Here is a 23,727-nt window from a genome sequence, read left to right as displayed (position 1 = left end):
CGCTCGTAAATGTGAGTCACAAATCAGTGCTTGTCAATTACTGACGTAACTTAACTTATAACACAGACCCTTCACAATGGTCAGAATGCACAGAAGATGCGCCGAAACTCCAAGAAACTGATATTTCTTAATAGTTAATAAGCTGATATAAATTTGTTAATTATGATTTGAAAAGCCAATAAAGACCTTTTTTTAAAAAAATGACCAAAAATTTTATTTGACAATGGCATGAATATGCCAAGTTTCAGCACTGATATCAGTGCTTACAAAATGACAAAAACTCGCTAAGTATGAGCGATCAAATATTTCAAAAAACTAAAACATGGACAATAAAAACTGACTTACCATGTAAAATTAAAGGATATTTCACAATTAAAAATCCGATGGGGACCCCAGGAATTAAAACCATTCAATTTTTAATGCTGTCAAACATATGCTAATCAAAGCATCGTCTTTCTAAAAAGCCAGTATATTTCAAAATGTCAAGATTTGTCATCAAAACTTGGAATTGATTTTGATTAAAATGCATGTGATTAATAAATTTTAAAAGGTTTTGTTAACGGCAAAAAACGGCTAAATCGAATATAAAATTTTCAATATTTTTGTAAATTTTCGTTACATACCATATTCGCAAATAAAAAAATTTTTTAGTCATTTTGTTCATGTTAAAAAAAAAACATTTTTAAAATTTAGAAACAGGGGAGTTGGATAATGATGATAACGTTTTAAATGTGTTTTTTTAAATTTGCAGTTTTCTTACCTGCTTTCTTAAACTTGCGTTGTTTGAAAATAATTGTTATTATTAATATTATTATTATTATCATTATTGTTGTTATTATTATTGTTGTTATTATTATTACTATTATTATTATTATCATTATTATCATTATTATCATTATTATCATTATTATTATTATTATTATTATTATTATTATTATTATTATTATTATTATTATTATTATTATTATTATTATTATTATCATTATTATTATTATTATTATTGTTATTATTATTATTTTTATTATTGTTTTTATTATTATCATTATTATTATTGCTATTATTTTTATTATTATTATTGTTGTTATTATTATTTTTGTTATTATTGTTATTATTATTTTTTGATTTAAGCAAAAGCGTGAGGAAAAACAAGTAAAGTTAAAAACAATGCGTTATTTCATTGTGAAATTCGTCCAAATAATTAAGAGAGGAAAATACTTAAGCAAACAAATTCTGACACATGGCTCTAACACTTGGACTGTTTTGAATTCTTTACACGCTGAAAACTGCTTTAAAAATAATTTTTGTTTGTTTTTTAAATTTGCCTTGACATGCTATGAAGCTTAAACGTTTGTTTACTGTATTTAAATTGGTATTTTAGTTAGAGAGTGCTTTAAGTGATGAACTCATGAAGAACAGCCAAAGTCTCAAGTCTTTTAATTCAAATCCAAAGGAATCTAACCTTGGTAATAAGCTGCATTCATTGTATATTTAAAACTAACAAGAAACTTTTAAGACGTTTTTAAGCTAAAAAAAAGTTTAAATTATATGGAAGAAATTTTTTGAAAGACGAAACTCTGTTTAATAATGAACTCTATTGTAGGATATAGTTTGGTATTGGTTGTGCCAAGTACAGCTCTTGTTGATGTAAGTATTATTACTGAAAAAAACATTTATTATGAATTTTTATTATTATATTTTTATTTCAAATTTATTGGAATAATACCCACTGTAGATATATTTAGGCATTTCGTCAGTTATTATGATTAACTACAGTTTTAAAATGAATACTTCTTGTTGTTGATCTTTTCTCATGCTCCATACCATAAAAAGAGGTCTTCAGCTCTAGTCATCAATTTTGAATTGTAGCAATAACCTTAGCTTAATCTAAAATTGTAGATTAATCTAAAATTTTAGCTTAATCTAAAATTGTAGCTTAATCTAATACTGCGTTATAAACTTAAAATATTTAACGAACTCTCGTATTTTTTGCTCGCCTTAATCTTCTGATTAATTCTTTTAAAATGATATTTTCAATGACGTCTGTTGTGGTTTATTTTTGTTGAACATTAGAAACGCCGATTTAAGAGCGTCCGTTAGAAATAACAAGTGACTTTGGAGAGTATCATATTCCGTCAGATCGAATAAGCTGACAGGTTTACAGGAAATATTTAAAAATATAAAAGCGTGGTTAAATAATTACTTGCCTGGACCTAAAAGTTCTGCAATTTGGTTAGAGTGAGATTCGTACAGTTAAAAAACAAAACAAAAAAATTTTTAATGAGGAGACAAAAAAAAGAACCTTGGTAATTCAATTTTTCTTTCCTACATTTGTTTAAAATAAACTTTTTTTTAATTAGGCGAGATTTAACAAATTATTTTATTTACAAAGTTAAGACAAAAACAAGTTTGAGAACTAACAAATATAACTATTGATAAGGTTATTTAAAGTTGCTTTTAACTTTGATCTGCAGTTAATGCTGGTGATTTTGAGATTATGTAGTAATTTTGAACGTGAATAGTTTTTTTGTGTTTGATGTCAATAATGCACACGGTTTTCTATTGTCAGAAACATAAGTGTGTAAATTTCTCGCTAAAGCAAATACTTGTAATGCGCTACTTTTATATGAACCATGGGTGTCCGCCGAAGTAAAGGGCTACCTCTTTCTTTTTTAAGTTAAAATACAAATAAAATGTAAAAGTAAAAAATAGTAAACGAAAAAACATCACTAATAATGGGGATTCTTACCCATATAAAAAAGGAAATATGCAGGAAACTATTGCGCACGTTCATCTTGGAAACTGTATTTAGTTTAAAATATGGACGAATACTTTTTTCGTTGATATTGTAATTATTTATAGCATTGGTATGATGCTACACATCAAACGTATCACACATCGAACATAACCGTAGCATCGGTATGATAACGTATCATACATCGAATGTATCAAAGCGTATCAAACGTATCACACATCGAACATAACCGTAGCATTGGTATGATAACGTATCATACATCGAATGTATCAAAGCGTATCAAACGCATCATACACCAAACATAACCGTAGCATTGGTATGAACCATATCGAACGTATCAAACATCGAATATTAACGTAGTTCTTCAAAGTAGCGGCACAATAAAAATTTAATGAGATATTGTTTATCAAAACATCAATTAAATGTCAATTTTTAAGAATTGTAGTGCTTTTTCTTATAAGCATATAAAATTTGCAAAAAGCGTAAAAAGATCACAATACGCTCAAGATGTATTTATTTTTGTTTCGCAACAAAATGATTTCCGCATGCAGTTAATCTTTATTAAAAGGTTTTCTTGCATTAAACACCTTTGAGAATATCATATTTAAAAAAAAAAAAAAAAACCAATCCAGATGATGATTACATATAACTTTAATATTGAAAACATGAGGATAGAAATAGACCTTTTTCGATAATACTATTCAATAAAGCGTACTTCAGTTTTTTTTCGCGCTGCTCCTATGCAAGATCTATTTTTTTTTCATGCTTGAATATAACGGTTCAAAATGGACATTACTCTGACTCTTTAAAAACTATAAGAATAATGTGCCATATGTCCTTAATAATATGTGCTTGTTCATAATGGGCATTACTCTGACTAGCAGCTTTAAAAGAGTCTTTGGTAGAATACTAAAAAAGTACGATGCAAGAAAAACACTAACAGGTTTAACATCAACTGCTTTGATAAAGTTTGTATTACCGAAAATGGTTATAAACTTGTTATAAAAAGTTTTGAAAAAAGAGAGTTTCTACAAAGCAGCATCATTGTGGAATCGTTTTTCAATAGTGCGTTAATGGGATGATCTTAATAATTAAATTCATACATTAACACTACTTCGTATTTATCGTAAGATCGCTTCTTTGTTTAATTTTAATGGTATTCAGGACACTATATTTTTTTCAAACTTCTGCAATTTCCAATAAACATTTTGCAGTCAAGAAATTAAAAAAAGTGACATTAAATAAGATTATTCAAAATAAAAGGTGACATTTTTGACTCAAGATCTACAATATCAAATTACTTTAGAAGTTTAGAGGTAAACTACAAATTAAAATTTGATCCTTTTGTTTTGATAAAAACTGTTTTCACGGCACGCTACTATATACTGTGATTTAAAAAAAAATAGGCACATTAAGATATTTTGTTTGAAGCCTATTTAAAGTACCATAAAATAAAAACTGAAGAAGATATTGACCTAATTTTTTATTTTATTTTTAAGAAAAAGTCCTGTTAAAATTAGATACATGGGTAGGGTGTCATACTAAAGCATACAAATCTTGCGTAGAGTATCATACCAAAGCATAGAATCTTGCGTAGGGTGTCATACCAAAGCATGCGAGTTTACTTAGAAATGTTATCGAATACAGTAATATAATAAATTAAGAATAAAACTACGAAAAATCAAAATAGACGGGACTGCAACAAACGACAAAATTCATATTTAAAATATTTCCCCTCGTTCTTTTTTGAATTCTGTACTTCTTTAGTTTCTTTTAAACTAAAAACTTAGAAAAACTGCCGTGGTCACCATGTTAAATTATTTCCAAAGATATTGAGTTTTGTTCAAGAAGACGCCTCAAAAATGAAATCATTATTTACTGCGTTACTGCTTTTTGAGCCATTTCTATGTATCTAACTTTCATTTAAAAAATCATCTCAAAATCAAAAATCATCTCAAAACCTCAAAATAAAATCTTGGATGTGGTTAAACTGGTCATCATTAGCATTTTTTTGTGCAACCATTTTATAGAAAATAATCAAGCTTATGTTAATTATTAATAAAATATTTATGCAGATTAGTTGATTTGAGAAGAAAATAGAACGGAAATCATAAACTTTGTGCAACTGAACTGATTAAAATGTAATAAACTAGTGAACTTAGTACTAGCATAATTAAATTGGTAATTTTTCTGTCAGGTTAAAAAATTTAACAAATTATGATTACGTTTTTATGATAATTTAAGAAAAGAATTAACAACTAATCTTAATGCACCCCATCTTTATTTGAAACCACTGTACCTAGTATACCAGGATAAAATAAATCCTTCTTGACTTTCTTATAACAGCAAACATCAAATATACAAAAGTTTTCATTTAAGTGATTTGTTGGCTCTGCAAAATCTGGGAACTGCAAATAGCATCCTTTTCATTATTTCAGGGGCCAAGCTCCTCATTTTGTGTCAAAGGCTTGAGAACAATTCTAAAGAAGTCGAAGAGAGATGGCAATTAACACGTCACATCACCAGCATCTTTTTTTTGTAAAATATTTCGACATGAGTTGCAAATACCACGTGGAGCTCGTTGATCTGCATGATTTACGTCACTTTTAACAAATTTTCGGATTCTTGCAATAATAAAGTCATTTAAATATCTATCACCTTTTCTTATGCATAACAGACATACAGAATTTCCACAGTCTTCGTGACTCTTTGCTTTATTTAGCATCGGAAATGATTTCTTTAAACTGTTTATTAATTCTAAAGCTAACTATTTTCTTGCAACAAAAGAACTTTTGTTTGAATGTTTTTAATTTACATTTGATATCCAACTACCACAACTTTACTGATTACTTAAACCAAATTCGTTTAAGGCTTCAATGAGGATAAGATCAGATTTTCTTCTTTTATTTCGCACAACCTGATGTCACTTTTTTACTTTTTTTTACACTTGAGTTCAATCAAATGTAACACTCAAATCGCTACAGTAAAATAACATACTAATACTAATTTTTAAAGTTTAAGAAAATGATATTTGGCAGCAAAATTTTACGCTATTTTTACGAAAATACCCAAATTATTTTATTGTATGCCTCTTGATTCCGATCGAGGGAAAATATCTTTTATTAAAGGGAAAAAATCTTTTATTATCTTTTATTATATTTTATTATTTTATTATATGCCTCTTGATTCCGATCGAGGAAAAAAATAACTAGATCGAAATTCATTAACAAAATTTAGGTTTAAAAGATTTTTTCATTTCGTGTTTAAGGTGGTAGGCCTATGAAAAATAGAGATTTTTGATCAAAAATTGAAAAAATAGGTAATATATTGTATTTATGTAAAAATTTATCCTCTATCTTCTGATATATAACTTGTTTAGGTTTGATCAAACTAAAAGGGTTTAAAATAACTTATATTATCAGCTAGTTTGTTTATTTACCTTAGCAACGCCATAGCAACGAAAGATTAAAACCTTTATTTTACCCAAATTTGATGGTCAAAATGACAAATCTTGTGAAGCTTCTTTTTCCAATTTAATATAGATCTGCGCTGTTTTTGGTCATGCTTTAAAATCACATTTTCTTATAATAATTGTCGTATTGAACTGTATATTGGTTGTGGAATAAAATCATTATTTATGAATTTTTCAACTCTTGATTTAAATCAAACAAGTTGTACTGGTGTATAATTGTAATGTCTTCTGGAAAAAGCAACAAGCAAAATTTTTCACGAAAAAGAAAGAAAAAGCCTCCTTTAAACAAATATTCAAGAATAAATCTTTCAAATATTTCATCAGAAAAAGTTTCATCTTGCATAAGTAAAAAGAGGCTAATTATAGATCAAACTAATCTCAATACCAAGAGTGAAGTAATAAGGCAGGAAGATGATTACTTTTTATTTGTTAATTTCTCTATACTTAAGAGTTTATTTCAACCTTTGTTAGTATGTCCTGAATGTGGCCATAAAAAAATAACTCTCATTGATAACAGAAAGAAGAGAAAGGGATTTGCCCATAATTTAGAACTGTTATGTGAGTCATGCGAATGGTTTAAATCTGTTTATACATCAAAAGAATGCATTAAACAAAACCATGGTCAAGGTCCTAAAATCTACGAAGCAAATGCAAGAGCAGTAATTGGTTTTCGTGAAATTGGTAAAGGTTTTACTGCAATGGAAACATTTTCTCAATGCATGAATATGTTTTCTTTATCTAAAACACCATTCTCTAAACTTAATGACAATGAAATTTATACAGCATATGAGAAGGCTGCTCTTAATAGTATGAAAAAAGCAGCTGAAGAAGCTCAAGACAAAACTTTAAATATTCCAACTAAACAAAGAGTAACAATTGATGGCTCTTGGCAAAGGCGGGGTTTCACATCACTAAATGGTGTTGTAACTGCTGTTGTTAATAACAAAATTATAGACACTAAAGCTTTTTCCAAGCATTGTAAAGGCTGTTCAATGTGGAAAAAACATAGAGGATCACCAGCCTACAACAGATGGAAAGCAGATCACATATGTCACATTAACCATACAAAGTCATCTGGTGCGATGGAAGCAGCTGGTGCGTTGGAAATCTTTTCTCGATCAGTTAAAAAATACAATTTGATTTATCATGAATACCTCGGGGACGGTGATACTTCCTCTTTTAAAGAAGTTGAAGAATCTAACCCATATAAAAGTTATAATATTCAACCAATAAAATTAGAATGCATTGGGCATGTGCAGAAGCGACTTGGTACACGCTTGCGAAAAATTGTACATAAGTATAAAGGAACAAATAAACCCCTACATGGAAAAGGAAATTTGACTAATAGTGCAATTAACTCAATGCAGAATTATTATGGTATTGCAATTAGAAATAACACTAACAGCATTTATGCAATGAAAAAAGCAATAGGAGCAGTTTTGTGGCACAGTACAAATTTTAGTGATAATAGCATTCGTCATTCTATGTGTCCTAGGGATGAATATTCATGGTGCAAGTGGCAACTAGATAAGCTTAAAGGTACAAGTACTCACACAAACAAAATTAACTTGCCTATCTTTATTCATAATATAATAAAACCTATTTTTAAAGATTTATCTGATGACGATTTGCTAAGTAAATGTTTACATGGTCAAACCCAAAATTCAAATGAAGCATTTCATTCAATTTTATGGACTCGATGTCCTAAAAACATTTTTGTAAGTAGAAGAACATTTGAACTTTGTATAAACTCTGCAATAGTTCATTATAATGACGGTGGAGATGGGGTAAAATCTGTTTTAAGTCACTTCGGATTGTTAGGATCATTGACTATTCCAAAACTGATTTTAAAGGACCAAAAGCGAATTGTAAACAAGCGTCGTAAATCAACTTCAATATGCAAAAGGCAAAGAAAAAAACTTAGATCTCTTCATAAAGGATACTTAGATACTGAAAAAACTGATTCATATAGCACTGGTAGCTTTTAAGGAGTGTTTTTAGACGTAATTTTTTGATTTTAAATTTTTGACTCGATTTTTCTCATTTTGAGATTTTTAGTTTTTTTTTAAATTTTAAAACATGATATCTCCAGTTTAAAGTAAGCAATTAAGCTGAAATTTTCAGGATATGTTCTTCATACATGTAGAATTCATTTGTCATAAGATTTTTAAAATTTCTTTTTTTGGGGCGCTACAATGTGGTTTTATCTGCCAGAGTTTTTTTATAAAAATATATATTCAAGTTTAAAAGTCAATATAATCTGAACTAGGAAGGCAAATTTAAAAATCCTATGACAAATGAATTTTATACATATGTAGAACTACCATACCAAATTTGAAGTTTTGATTTATTGTCGTTTTTGAGAAATTGTGTTTTGAAGTTTTCGTTTTTTTCACACTTTTTAATATAATTTCGAGGCAAGCGAGGCACTTTTTTATATATTTTATTGATTTTATGTTTAATTTCATAATTATTGTTAACAACTGATTAGTTTTATTGTAAATATATCTTTAATACTTGAAAAAATTTTTTCATAGGCCTACCACCTTAAGAGTAATGACCATGTACTGAATGCAACCCCCTCAAATTAAGGGGGTTGTAAACTTTACATAGTCACCGTTTCTAAGTACCAAGAGTATTGTTGATGAAATTTAAATTATATAAAAGAACTTTGATCTACTATAGAATAAAGAAGTTTTGTTTCTCTAAAATAATATTTTCTTCGACGGGGGTCAAGAGGGCAAAATTGTAAGGGTATTTTTTGCCCCAAGATACGGTTGTCGTAATTTTTTGTAAATCATCCTCATTTGATAACATCATGAACATATAAAAGTTTTGAGTTTGCACCATGCTGGGAAGTAAAAGGATTTTGAAAACACCTCCAAATGTACACATAAGGTCTATATAATGCTTCCATAGAAGGATTTTTTTGGTCCTTTCAGATGAGGTTGATCGTGAATTTGACAGAGTATGATTATGATTTTTTCCCGTTAAATAGAAATAAAATTCTTAGACTAGCTTGTATATGATTTTTCTAATAACAATCACAGCTTGTCATTTTACTTGGTAGTTGTTGTCTCATCTCAGTTTCATTCTTCATTTGAATTCGTAACCCCAGTGTTCCTTTTCTCTTTTAAATCATCAATTGGAACGGAAATGCTCCTATTCTTCAGGGTGCTTGTGTTGAAGATGATATCTGATCTTGAAGTGATGGCCTTTGCCATTCCAAAGGTGATTTGCTTACTCTCAGACTCACATACCTTACAATTAATTCCGTTAATTAGAGTATGATTGTGAATTACGATCAAGTAATAACGTTTTTACGAAAAATACAATTTAATCAGCTTTTGGAAAATTATAAGTTTTCCTTGTTTGCGGTTAAAATGATGCAACATCGTTTAATCGCGAACGCAAGTTTCTTCTCTAATCTAAACAAACTTTTGTGTCTTTGGAGTTAGAAAAAAAGCAAGAAGACAAAAAATTTTTTGGCCAGTTATGGTTGAAATACCATACATTGAAAATTTTATGAGTCGTTTTTTAAATTGTTTTCCTTGTGTTAAATGGTCAGTAATAATAGTGTTCATTAGATGCACCATGATTTCTCATTTTTGGTCAAATTCATGTAAATATCTGCTTAAAAAGTTGTTCGAATGTTGGTTTCAGATTATGTACAGCGTTTTCTTTTTCACAATGACACACCTTACGCTACTGTTGCCTTCTTATCTGAGGATTATTTCTAAAAATTACTTTTTATGAATAGTCTTATGAATAGACAATAATGATCGAATTCTTGGAAGTCACAAAGAACAAACCCTATTGAAGGTTTTCAATTCATACACTATTATTACTTAACTGATGCTTATCGATCTTCCATGGGACAGGAACGCTTATCCAGTTTGTCTATAATTTCAGTTAAGAATGAGATAGCTAGGAACGTAAAAAATGACAAAGTTTACTATGATTTTGCAACCAAATTAAAAGCAAAAAACGTCAATTTATCTTAATGTTAACAGACTTACAGCAATTAAGTTTGTTAACATTTAGATAGATTGACTTTTTTTGGAAGGGTTGGGGGTGGGAATTTTGTGCAGAGTTTTATTTAAAACTCTTGATAGCTATTGATAGAGAAGGTTGCATGATAAAAAGTTGTATACAGTAAACATTTTAAATAGAAATAATTTGCCCACTTTGCTGGTAAGTATGCATTTTGATAATGCAGGGGACAGTCCAAATAGATTTATTAAGGGACATGGATGGAGCAAGGGAGGGGGGACAAAAAGTTTATTTCTGAGGGGGGAATTCTTATTGTTGTAGATACGATAAAAAAAATTTGTCCCGAGCGCCACTTTTGGTTACTACGGCACTGCATGTCAATGCCCTTAAGGCAAGTTTAGGGATCAGTTAAACAAAAAATAACTATTTTAACCTTGTTGAAGGGCAAATTTTACGAAAGCTAAACTAAGCTTAAATACCATTTACTTGAAACCAAATATCGTTTATTTGGAATCTGCGCCTTTACACTAAGTTTTCTTGTGTCTAGAATTTCGTTTTACATTTTTTTTAAAACTCCATGTAATGAAATATTGAATTTGTTAATTAGATTTAAAAAAAACTTTTTAAACCTTTTTAAACCTTTTTGCATCATTTGTGGTACAACTGCCCTTTATATTCAAAGTAGGTTTTCACTTAAATTGTGTTAAAAACATTTTCCTTTAATTTCCTTTTAGTGGTCAATATTCACGGAAAAAAAGAACAGCAAGCATAATATAGATTATGTTTACTGGATCAAACAGATTTTCTTAAATAGCTAAACTGACAGAGTTTAGCCATTAGAGGTTACAATTAAAGAATGTTTTTAGAAAAATAATGGTCTTAACACTTGATAGTAGGTCCATTAATCATTAATGAGCTCCTCAAGGAGTGACTATACAAAGCACTCACAAAGGTAATATACAAGAAAACACAAAGATATTACCTACTTACTGCTTTAGCTACAGCATGAATACTCCAAGAAACTCACTGCTTTAGCCTCAGCATGAATACTTCAAGAAACAAAGAGAAGTTACAGTATTATCAAAAATATACTAAGTATAGTAACAGTATTAGTAAATTTAGTAAATTGGTCTTTAAAACAATTAGGTATTTTAAAAAAATTATAAGCTGAATTTTCTGTAGAAGACAACTGTTTAAAACTAGAACTGAATCTCCTATTCCATACATAGTGGGCAGTGCACACTAACTCCATTTCAGCTGTCATTAATACATTTACTGTAATCTTTCGAAGAACTAATAACTGAATGTTTGAGTTTTTTTATAGTACTAACAATAGGAGAACACCTAAAATGACTTGGAGCTCAGTACCACACATGTAGTCAACTATTTAAAGACTTTCAAGTTTAGATCTTTGTTGGTACATTCAATTAACATGTCAGTTTCAATCATTATAAAAAAAATTTACACTGACATTAGTGTATGATCTTTTGAATGCACCTCTGAAAATGTTTCCAAGTGTGTTGAAAATATGTAACGCTAGTTAGGTATAAACTTAAAATACCAATAATTTCTGTATTTAAATAACAGCAACAATTTTTCTTCTAAAAACTGCTATAAATATATTAAGCTGTGCCAATGTTAAGTTGATGTACAATTGTGTGTTTTATATGTTAAAATGTTAAGTTCCATGTTTAAAGGAGTTTCTCTACAATCTGAGGATTAAAGATTTAGGTTTAGTGCAAGACCTATATGTTAACAAACTGTTTCAGGTTCAATGGGGTTCAAGGTTGTTGTATTTGTATAGAGTATGCAAACATACATAAATTACATTACATACATTACTTATGTAAATACATGCGTACATACATGAATAGAAAGATGGATATATAATGTTAATGGCATTTAAAAAGTCTGTTAACTTTATTCTGTAGTTTTGTTTATGAAACAGTTATATTTATATTTTCTTTCTAAAGAGACAAGAAACATGTGCTGCAGTTTTCAGCTCAGCAATACCAGAAAATGTTGAATACTACATTAGGTTTGTAAGTGCAACAAAAAACAGTCTAGTCAAAGCAACTCAATTAAATAGTTCAGCTCTAACATTTGTTACCCCAGGTATTATATCATGCATTTTAGATAAATTATAGTATTTATGTTTAAATGTATATTAGTATATATCTATAATATGTAGTATGTATTAGTATATATCTATAATAATTGTATAGCAGGTTTATGTGCAATTTCAATAAATGTATTTTATACTATTACAACATTTTTAGAAAACTTTCCTCCTGGTAAATATCAAATTTCTATTCATCATGGGAATTATCAAACTCTTTTATGCAAATATGATTTGCCCTTCATGTTTCATTCTAAACTTGAGTCTATTAGGAACTTGTTGGAGCTTACTAATGATCCTATCTCTGTTGTTGCAAATGCATTTGGGTTAAAAGAAACAGATTATGTATCTGTAGATGTTATGTTGGAAAAGAATTTCAAGTTAAATATTCCTTCAAATTTTAATCTGCTTCAAAATAGCTCTGTTAACCCAAACCCAGGTTTGCACTTTACTTATGTTTGTTTCTAGTTCACTTTGTTTTAAAGTATTTTAATTTTTTCATTTTTCTTTCTTTCTTTACTTCTTTATTTTTATTTATGTTGGACTTTTTACAGGTATCTCCTCATCTCTTATGCCAACATTGCTGCATTTTGCTGCCAAGTATAATCTCATTAACCTAAGCATAACTCTTCTAAAATGCCCTGGGGCAGTTGAATCACTTATGATTAAAAATTTTAGAGGATTTACTCCGATGGACATAGCAAATGCAAATGGACACTTGAAATTGGCTGGTGTTTTTGTGAGAACTTAATCTTCTAATTGCTTTAACTACTATTGTACTAGATTTTTTCAAACATTTTTTGTTTCATTTGGACAACTTTTAAGCTAATCAAACATTCATGAAATAAAAACTGTGAAAAACAGTTGAATTATAAAAAGTCACAGAAGAATAACACACTTGTAAAAAGCCTGTAACTCTTCTGTGATTATAGTACATATGAGTTTTGTATTAACTGATTATTTTACATCCTTTTTTTTACATAGTCTGATTTTATGAACAGAATAGTTCTTCCTCATGATATCTCTGAGCAACCTCAGGAAGATAATCATTATGAATTAATGAACTGCGGTAGTATGATTTTGGAAATTGTTTTTGACATTTTATCATGCTTTCTAATTTTAAAAAGAAATTAAAATTTAAAACAAATTAAAGTATAAGTTTAGTTTATATTTTTATCTAAGGTTCGCAAGATGAGAAAAGCAACAGGAACAGCACTTCCAGTAACGACAGTGGCTATAGTTTAAGTAAGGAAGTCAATTTTTTATATTTTGTCATATTTTTTGTTTAAGAAAATTAATTTTCCAGTTTATCATAGATTATAAGAAAAATTTGATATCTTGATATAATAGAGCTAACTTGCAATCAATAATTTTGTTGCAATGCACAGTGTGTAATTTTAATCATCATGAAAAAAAAATATTTGAAATTCAACTTTTTTAAAATGTTACAATTTTTTTAAAACTAAGTAAAATAGTGTCAATACTAGAGCATAATTATTCTTTTATTAAAAGTTACTTATTTCATCTACATCGATACATGCTTTTTATGGTCTTATTCTGTTCATAAGACCATAAAAAGCATCAATAAAATTAAATGTAATTGGTTTTACCTTTCATTTAAAAAAAAAAGGTTCAAAATAAAAATTACTCTAGAATTTATATTGATTTAAAGTTGTCTATAATAAAAAATTTCAAGTGCGCTAATACTTTCTGGAAGCACTGTATATGTCAAAACAAAGTTTTAATCTACATGCTTGAACATGTTTAATTTTGCTAGTGTCACAAAATATAAATTTTGCTAGTGCCGATAAATAGCTATTTAGGAATTAATCTTTGTGTGTGCTTTGTCTAGCCACACACAAAGATTAATTCCTAAATAGCTATTTATTGGGTTAAAGAGAAAAAAAAACATTTCCTAATGATTTATTTGAAGCTGTTCCTGTCACACATAACAAAAAAATAGTCCCAAATAAACTAAGAACAACTAAAAAATATTTAAGTGATTGTGGTAAAAAATCTTATTTACAAAAGTTCCAATCTCTTCTGAACACTACACAAGAATTCACAAGAAGTTCACCTTTGGGAGTTAAAGTAAGATTCAACAAAGATGGTAAAAAAGATTCAGCAGCTTTAGTTAGGTAACTATGTAATGCTTCCAAAAAAAAGGAACAGCAATATAAAAGAATTGCAAATCTATTGATGAAAAGCCACCTTCCATGTGATCAAGCACTTGCTTTGATGATGAATACCAATCTAACAACGCATCAGTATAAATTTTTTTTGCCACAAACAACAGATCTGGGCTGCAATTTGTAAGTTAAAGAGTTATGTTATTTTACTGAAATTACAGTTATGCAAACATAGTTTGAAGTTCCACTCCAGGCTTTAATTGACCATACTGTCTAAAGAATATTTAAAATTGAAAGTATTTATGAAATTTTTCCTTTGTTTTATACAGAAAAATTAGTTTTAATTATAAAATGACGCTGCAAGAAAAATTCTGAGTAAAAAAAATGTAAAGAGAAATTTTCTTAAAAACATACAGGTGCTAATTTATTTAGCATTTTAATGGTACCTTTACAATTGTATCACAGTATTGATTCTTTTTGCAACCAGAAGACTCCAAGAGACTATAAAAGAAAAACTAAACAATATTTTTTTAAACTTTCTTTAACTAAAAGAATGGTTATTGATAAGTTGGATCAAATTAGGTTTGTAAACATATAAGCTCTTGATTTTGTCCAGGTTCTTCAAAAAATTTAATCTTCTTAGATTTAGTAAATGTAAAGTGACAAGGTTTACTTAGCGCTTTATCAATACAACAAGAAGAAGGCTCAGATGTAATACTATTACAAATCAGCTGATATTATTAATTATATTATTGACTCTAAAAACATAAACAGTTTCACTTAAATTCCAATTTGTTTTATTCAACAAAGTTGAATTTGTGAGATTTTAAGTGTTTATTAAACATTCTACCTGCTAATAATATTTACTTATCTTTTAGTTTTTAGTAAATAACATGTGACAATTTAAACTCAATACAATTTTTTTTTTTTCTAACATTTCAAAAACATCCAAAACTTTCTTTCTTCTTATTTTGAAAATTTAGTCTAGATTAATCTACTTGAGAGTGAGTCAAGAAGCAATAAAAAAAAAAAAAAAAAAAAAAATTGGGCCATTATGTACCAAGTGGTCCATATTGATTCATTATGGGCCATTGGTCCACTTGGAATGGAATGACCCAATATTTATTTTCATTTTCCAAACAGAATAAATCAAATTTGTATGGTTTTATTGTATAAGTTTAAATATAAGAATAAATATTCTTTAATTTTTTGAAAACAGCAGGTTCTCATAAACAAATCTTCATTATACTGAATTTATTTTGCTTTGAAGTTCTCAAATCTGCATGCTTTATAATATCAATATTTTAAAAATGTTTAGATTTGATTGGTTTTTCTTCACCTTTGGTGAGTTATTTATGTACTTTCCTATATTTTAAAAGAAAAGTGAATGTTAAAACAAGTTGTCTTCTTTAAAATTCATCTAACATTATATAGCAGACAAATGATGAAAAGAAAGATATCTCCCCCAAACCAGTTGTTTCTTCTGCTATGATTGATGACACAAAAACTAGCACAGAATTAGACTTCTATGAAGAACCAAAAGTGATTTTAAAAAAAGATTCCCAAAGCAAAAGTATAGGAGGTTGCAATAGAAGTGTTCCTCTAAGTATGTATTTGCAACTGAAATTGTGTGTTTTCTATTTCTGCTAAATTTTGATAAGATTTATATCTTATCAAAACCTAGCACAGGCTAATATGAGCAGAAATATAAATGTATGAATATGTATCTTAAAAGATTCTTTTATATCTTTTGTTGTTGTTGTTGTTGTTGTTGTTGTTGTTGTTGTTGTTGTTGTTGTTGTTGTTCTATTTGAGAAATGAATGTTTCTTTAAGAAATATTTATAATCATTTAATCCAAACAGAATAAATCACAGTTTTATGGTTTTATTGTATTAGTTTAGATAAAAGAATTTATAATATAAGTAAGTTAGCAATAAAAAATATCTTTTTAAATTTTTAGATCTACAAGGTTTTCCTTTATCATCTGTGAGTTATTTATGTACTTTCCTATAGTCTACAAAAGAAAAGTGAAAAATATAGAATGAATTCTATATATTTTATCTTTTTAAAAATTATTCTTTGGATGTTATAGGAGATAAATGATGACAAAAAAAATTGGTCCCCCAAACAAGTTGTTCCTTCTAGCATGATTAATGAAACAGAAACTGGCATAGAAATCTATGATGTACCAAATGCGAGTTTAGAAACTTTAGAACTCTATGATGTACCAAATGCGAATTTTGGATTAGATAAACAAAATGCAGCAAGTCCCAGGAGAATTTTATCAGAAGCTTCACAAAGTATGTATATGCAACTTAAACTGTATGTTTTATATTTCTACTACATTAACATGTGCTATATTGGTTACAAGTTAGTATTAGTGTTTTTTACTTAAATAATACCTAATTTGTTACCCAAGCAATTAAATTTTTTCTTCTTTGTTTTAACCCAAGTAACTTTTCCCAAATTACCTAGGTAATTTTGGATTTTGTAATTTTGCCAAAACATATATGGTTTTAATTGAATTCTTTCACCACAATCACAGCTAAATTCCACAAAATGACATGATCAATTCATGAACGAGTTTGGTAAAAACTTCTGCACAATTGAGTAAATAACTCAAAAGATTAAAAAAATTTACTTTAGTCAGAAACCACCATTACATAAAACTGAGTTTTCTAATCAAAAAACTAATTTTCCTATTGAAATGATTTGTGTCTATTTGAGAGTTACTGCAGAGTAATTGGTTGCAGTTTAAGTAATAATGCATATTGATAAATAATTGATAAAGTTTGGTGAAATATTTTGAAAAATTTTGAGAACAATATTAAAAAAAATATAAGATGGAATGAGAAAAGAGAGAGGCAAAAGACTTAATTGGATTGGCTAGACAATTTGGAAATACTGTTGAATGCAGGGCATTGTGTTAGTTGTTGTGTATTGTTGTGTAATTAATTTTTTACTCAGTTGATTTTCTTCTTTGGTTTACTTTGTTGTTTAGTTGTGATTTTTTAACTTCAATAATTCAATTGGAGCTTATATTTGAAGAACTATTCTTGAAGATTTTTAAAGACTTTCTTTTCTAAAAAAATCAAATAATACAATTCATCTTTACATTTGTAATGTGCTTCATAAACCATATTTTTTTGGCTTTTAATGAATGATAACAATCAAGGTAAAAACCTCTATATTAGTCATTTGAAATAGATTTAAAACATTTCATATATTTAGACATAAAACACTAAAGTCACTATGGAGATTTTTCATTTTGTTTAAAAACTTGCTATAGATCTAAAATCACTAAACTACACTCCTTTTAACTCCTTTTAACTTTTAATATTGAGCAGAAATAATTGATGAAATACCTGAAATTACTTGGATAACTCATGTAAAGTTTGAAATTACCCATTACTCAGGTAAATATTTTTGCAAAATTGACACACTAGAACAAGTTGAAATTTATCTTAAGTGTGAGATGTTTTGTGCATATTGGTTCTGTGCCCCATGGTGAATGGGGAACAGTGATATCATGTTTTTGAAAAAAACAAATTTAAGCTTAGGAAAAGGTGTATTGTTATGTAAAATTAAATTTTAAGGTAGGTTTTCTATGGACCACTTTTTGATTAAAAAATGTCTTTATACCCAATTTTTTACATTAGGTTTTGTTAAAATGAAATGAAAATAAATAAATATATCAGTCTTTATGTATTAGAAATATATCAGTCTTTATGCATTTTTGAGTTTGTTGGAACCAGAAAGGACTTATTCCTATTGAACTGCCTATGTACAGATCAGTTATTCAAAAAGGAATTTAGTTAAAAGAATAAAAAAGCATAACATGCAATCTTCCCCCAAAATATTCTAACAGAGATCTTGCAAGTGATCCAATTCCACTAGTTCTTGCTCAATTGAGAAAAGCAAAGATAAAGTTTCAAAAACCAGTTTTATTGGAGAGAAATCACTTTATTATAGAACAAAAACACTTTGGGGAGAAAGTAGAAAAAGTTGCATGGGGAAGAGCTAAAGCAAAAGTGAAAGAAGAACTTATATTGAAGTTAGATAAACTGATGGGTCTTACAACATATCCTTGTACAATACTTCTATGTGAGAATGATCTGTCTAGGTGTTCTTCCCCAAAATATTGTAAACATAAAGCTCATATAAATTGCATCCGTATTTTTACTAAGAAAATTCAAACTATGGAGCTCAGTTGGTTACACAGTCAAAGAAATAAAACAGGTGAAAACTCTTACATGCAGATGGCACATGCTGACCAGATTGAGACAATTAAACATAGAAAAAAAACAAAAGATAAAAGTCAGTGAAGAAGAAGAATAAAAAATGTACAAGTGTCTATGCTTTCCTTGTAATACAGTATCTAGAAAATACACAATGATCAAGATTAAACACAGCTAAGCTAGCATAAGGTAATTGTATGATTATACATTGTTTTATTGAGCAGCATATGCTTGAATGACGAGTTAATAAAAATAAATATGAATTAGTTTTATTTTACAGGTTTGGAATTTCACCTGCTGCAAGTGCAGCAATTGCTACAAGTAATCTGCAAGATTTAATTGAAATAGGATTTCTTAGCCCTGAATCCTGTTGTGGGTAAAAATGCATGGTGGTTGCAAAGAAAAATGATAATTTAAAAGTTTCAAACATATTTAATATTGGCGTTTACTTTGATAGAAGAAAAAATTTAACAAGAACAATGATAAATGATTCAAATCAGGGCAGTTACATCCTATAACTATTATTAAAGAACAGCACATTACCGTGACTATAGAACCTGGTTGTTGATATCTTGGCCATTTTACCCTGGATACACCTATTCATCCTGATGAGCCAGCTAAAAAGGTTGCTAAAGGTGTTTGTTTGTTGCTGCAACAATATATAATTTTAAACCCGTTTAGTACTTGGAGCAGATAGTACAGCAATTAACACAGGCTGGAAAGGTGGTGCTATAGCACAAAGTTTTTATGTCACAAGTGCCACTGAACCATATGCATGCTTCATTCAAATGAGTTGTTCTTGCACCAATTATTAGAAGAAATGATGGACAGACATCATGTAATACTGGATTTTTATGTCCTGTGGGAAAATTTCTCCCTGATGTTAACAAAGTGGAGTATAATCCTCAATTGAAAGCTCTTCCAGAAAGAGAGGACTTGATATTCCAGAAACAAAAATGAATAATATGTAAACAGACCAAAAGCAATCCCATAAACTATGTAAAGCAGTTAAGATTGGTGAGCTGCCATTTAACCTTAGAGAAATTCATGGCCCCTTAATTCATTTCAGGTGGCTCACTACTGGCATTAGAATAGTCTTTATGTGGACAAGGAAATATGACTTAAGTAATAAAAATCTAGAGTTACTTGTCTTGTTCTGTTTACAATTTTACTTTAAACTTTTTCTTGACATAAAGGTAAAAGACAAACTTGAGGATGTTCCTATCACATTCTTTCTCAGTTGAGAATTCTTAGAAATCAACCAGATAGGCTAAAAGAAATTGTGACTCCCTACATTCAGTTAGGAGCCTGATATGCAAACCATGAAGGTATTTTAATCTCTTTGTTATCCAGTAATTAAGTCTGTAACTTTGCAGTTGCACTTTTGCAGTCCATATTTTGAAACTAAGGGGTAAGATATCCTTGGAAATATGTGAATCAGAGGGAGAAAAACACTTCAACTGAACTTTGCAGCAACTACCCTCCTAGAGCTAGTTAAATGGGAAAATGGTGAAGTACAAGAACCTGTTTTTACTTGTTTACTTACTAAAAATAAGTTATTGTTGCTAAGAGTGAAACCTTTAACAATTTCTAAGACAGAGTAAGAAGGTCTAAAGAATTATTATTGGTAAATTCTTTGATCAACTGTTAAAACCGTATATAAAATTTAGACCACTTCCTTGGCCATGCCACAACCAGCTATTCCCTGAAAAAAGTGTGGTTAGGATCTATGCAAAATAATAACTCTGAAACAAGAATTAAATAAATTTGCAATTATATAAACATACTAATTTCAACTTAATATTGTATAGCATTCAAAATAAAGGACTGTAAAATATGTTACAAATTAGATTTTACAAATTTTTGTCAATTTCTAAAAGTGCAAATTTGGGTCATCATAACTTTGTCCGGTCAAATATTATTTTTTTTAGGAAACCCTGTTTAAAATTTGATTTTACATAAGAATGCACCTTTTCCTAAGCTTTTAAAAGAGAAAAAATTTCTTCCTGTAGCCTGATGATATCCAATGAGCATTTTTGAAATAAAAAAAATTAATGTTGTATAATAATTGGGTAGCTACTTAATAGAACAGTAAAAAGTAACATTTAAAGTTTAAATGATTTTCTGTTACCTGTTTTAAAAAACATTTTTAGGAACCAAATGATGTCCAAATCATCTTGAGTTTTAATAAGATATAAAAGAAATTTTTCTCAAACAGAGCAAATCACATTTGTAAATGTTTTTTATTGTATAAGTTTAGATACTAGAATTTATTATATAAATGTAGCAGCAATAAAAATTATCAAATTTTTTAAAATTTTTAGATTCTTTTGGTTCTCCTTCACCATCTGTGAGTTTTTTATGTACTTTCCTATAGTTTACAAAAGAAAAGTGAAAAGTTTCTAGATTGATTTATCTTTTTTAAAAAATTTTTCTAACAATATAGAAGAAAAATGATGACAAGAAAGATCTGTTCTCCAGATCATATGTCCAATCTTCCAAAAATGAAACAGAATTTAGTCACTATGATACACCAGTTACATCAAAACAACAAAAACGAATAACAACTCGCAGACGAAGTTTACCACCTGTTTCAATAAGTATGTAAAATAAACCGAAACTGTATATTTTACTTATTCTGTTTTATTACACTTCGTTTTTGTACTCTTTACTGAATTAACAATCCTGGATAAAATGATGCATTAATATATTATCAAAACTTTGAAACGTTTTTCTCTTATCTTTGCTTTTATTGAATTTTTTTTGTGTTCTTTTAGAAAATTTCTATGATTCTCATAAAATGAAAAAATCCCATGACATTTTAAATAAAATTAAATGAGAACAAAAACAGAGCAGAGTTGATTTAAGGAGCTTTTTCAATATTGATTGTTTTTGAAAAAGACTATCTATGTGAGAGATTTACATTTTTAGATGAAGATGCTGTCAAAAGGCTAACTCAAATGGCAGAAGAACCTCATCCATGTAATTATTTTTAGTTTATTTAAAAGATTGTCTCAGCAAAAGTTTTGCTGTTTTAAATGCATCAAAAGTTCTATTTTAATAATCTTCAGAAAATTCAATTTATCATAAAAGTCTGATAAAGAAATTGGTTATTTCTCATTATAATTTGTTAAAAACCAAAAAACCAAATGCTGATGCTTAGATAAATGTGAAAGTTACCATGGAAATTTTTCATTTTGTTTAAAAACTTGCTATAGATCTAAAATCACTAAACTACTCTCCTTTTAACTCTCTTAAAATATTGAGTAGAAATAATTGATGAAATACCTGAAATTATTTGGATAACTCATGTAATGTTTGAAATTACCCATTACTCAGGTAAATATTTTTGCAAAATTGTCATACTAGAACAAGTTGAAATACATCTTAAGTGTGAGATGTTTTGTGCATATCGGTTCTGTGCTCCATGATGAATGAGCATCTTTTGAAATAAAAAAAACTAATGTTATATAATAGAGTAGCTAACTTAATAGAACAGTAAAAAGTAACAATCAAAATTCAAATGATTTTCCGTTACCTGTTTTAAAAACATCTCTAGAAACCAAATGTCCAAATTGTCTGGAGTTTTGATAAGATATAAAAGAAATATTTCTCAAACAGAGCAAATCACATTTGTAAATGTTTTTTATTGTATAAGTTTAGATACTAGAATTTATTATATAAATGTAGCAGCAATAAAAATTACCAAAATTTTTTAAATTTTTAGATTCTCATGGTTCTCCCTCACCATCTGTGAGTTTTTTATGTACTTTCCTACAGTTTACAAAAGAAAAGAGAAAAGTTTCTAGATTGATTTATCTTTTTAAAAAATTTTTCTAACAATATAGAAGAAAAATGATGACAAGAAAGATCCATCCTCCAGATCAAATGTTCCATCTTTCGAATATGACACAGAATCTGATCTCTATGATATACCAGCTGTATTAAAACAAATAGATAAACAAAAGACAGGTCGCAGAAAAAGTTTTCCAAATGTTCAGATAAGTATGTAATATAAACCTTAACTGCATGTTTTACTTATTCTGTTTTATTACACTTCATTTTTGTTCTCTGTACTGAATTAACAATCCTGGATAAAATGATGCATTAATATATTAGCAAAACTTTGAAATGTTTTTCTCTTATCTTTGCTTTTATTGTTTTTTCTTTGTGTTCTTTTAGAAAATTTCTATGATTCCTCATTAAGGTTTCTAAATTCTCTGGTTATTTTAAAAAACCAGGAATCAAGAAAAGTTCACCAAAGAACTAGGATTCGAGGAAATAATATACAAATATATATAAATGTAAAATCTTTGTACAAGAAAAAACAATTTCAGAAAAATTTTGATCATTAACTACTTGACATATATCATCTTGATCACTTTGGTTTATAAACAGTTGGTGAAGAAGTTCTTTTGCCTTTTTTTTGCATTACTTTTTTAGAAGGGATTGGAAACAAATTTTCTTGTTCTTTTAAGTATTTGGGATCATGGAGAAAATTTAGCAAGCTGACTAGATCCCTTGTCACCTTTCCGTGACTCGTTTTTTAACTGCTGTTGCTAGTATTGAAATATCAGACTGAAAAGTTTCTAACTGAGCAAACATGAAACAAAAAATGGTATCAGCAGAAAGCAGTGTTGAATCTTCCCAACAATGCTTCAATACCTAATTTTAGTGGTTCTAAAGCAAGCTGAACCAAGAAGAACAAAATCATCCTCTGTTAAGTTTGTCTTTATTGACAGGTCAATAAGAGATTTGCTTTTCGCTTGAAAAGGAACCAATCAATCATGGCTAACATTGAATTCCATCTTGTCTTGCAATCTCTTATTAATGTAAGTTCTTTTCCATGTTCTAGTTTGACACATTTCTGCAGGATTTCATTTTTGATAAGACTTTTTCTAAATAAATTGGCTAGTAAAGTATTATCATCACTAAAATCTATGTTTTCCTCTAATATATCAGGAAGTGTTATGAGAGAATAAAGTACACCACTCAGTACAAGCTGAAGGGCATGAGCATAGCA

At 28.5% G+C, this 23,727-nt stretch overlaps 2 protein-coding genes across 3 annotated transcripts in view; both read left to right on the top strand.

Moving 5' to 3' along the window:
• LOC149891611 (uncharacterized) overlaps window positions 1-23,727 on the top strand; it is a 37,454-nt gene that overhangs the window by 4,235 nt on the left and 9,492 nt on the right. The window contains exons 2-17 of one of the 2 annotated variants that reach the window (XM_090077761.1): window positions 1,379-1,463; window positions 1,601-1,644; window positions 12,191-12,332; window positions 12,497-12,775; window positions 12,891-13,075; window positions 13,321-13,405; window positions 13,519-13,581; window positions 15,784-15,809; window positions 15,903-16,071; window positions 16,427-16,452; window positions 16,559-16,766; window positions 21,029-21,054; window positions 21,151-21,304; window positions 21,636-21,686; window positions 22,432-22,457; window positions 22,553-22,709. In XM_090077761.1, coding sequence (XP_089933887.1) covers window positions 1,379-1,463; window positions 1,601-1,644; window positions 12,191-12,332; window positions 12,497-12,775; window positions 12,891-13,075; window positions 13,321-13,405; window positions 13,519-13,581; window positions 15,784-15,809; window positions 15,903-16,071; window positions 16,427-16,452; window positions 16,559-16,766; window positions 21,029-21,054; window positions 21,151-21,304; window positions 21,636-21,686; window positions 22,432-22,457; window positions 22,553-22,709 — 1,726 coding nt within the window. Of the gene's footprint in view, window positions 1-1,378; window positions 1,464-1,600; window positions 1,645-12,190; window positions 12,333-12,496; window positions 12,776-12,890; window positions 13,076-13,320; window positions 13,406-13,518; window positions 13,582-15,783; window positions 15,810-15,899; window positions 16,072-16,426; window positions 16,453-16,558; window positions 16,767-21,028; window positions 21,055-21,150; window positions 21,305-21,635; window positions 21,687-22,431; window positions 22,458-22,552; window positions 22,710-23,727 lie in introns of both variants that reach the window. The other variant, XM_090077760.1, reaches the window with a different exon arrangement.
• Window positions 6,016-8,585, top strand: LOC149891613 (uncharacterized). The gene is made up of 2 exons (XM_090080237.1): window positions 6,016-6,071; window positions 6,197-8,585. Exon 2 carries the CDS (start codon window positions 6,446-6,448, stop codon window positions 8,210-8,212), a length of 1,767 nt encoding a protein of 588 aa, XP_089936363.1. The 5' UTR covers window positions 6,016-6,071; window positions 6,197-6,445; the 3' UTR covers window positions 8,213-8,585.

This window comes from Hydra viridissima, unplaced genomic scaffold (assembly GCF_058129835.1).
Source record: "Hydra viridissima isolate aposymbiotic clone 2 unplaced genomic scaffold, HvirCarnegie_v1 scaffold_2, whole genome shotgun sequence".
Lineage (NCBI taxonomy): Eukaryota > Metazoa > Cnidaria > Hydrozoa > Anthoathecata > Hydridae > Hydra > Hydra viridissima.
The sequence above is the reverse complement of the archived record's forward strand: the minus strand, read 5'-3'. Positions and strand labels throughout refer to the sequence as shown.

What these genes read in the sequence shown, in the direction of transcription:
- LOC149891613 (XM_090080237.1), top strand. Translation starts at nt 6,446, where the DNA reads ATGTCTTCTGGAAAAAGCAACAAGCAAAATTTTTCACGAAAAAGAAAG.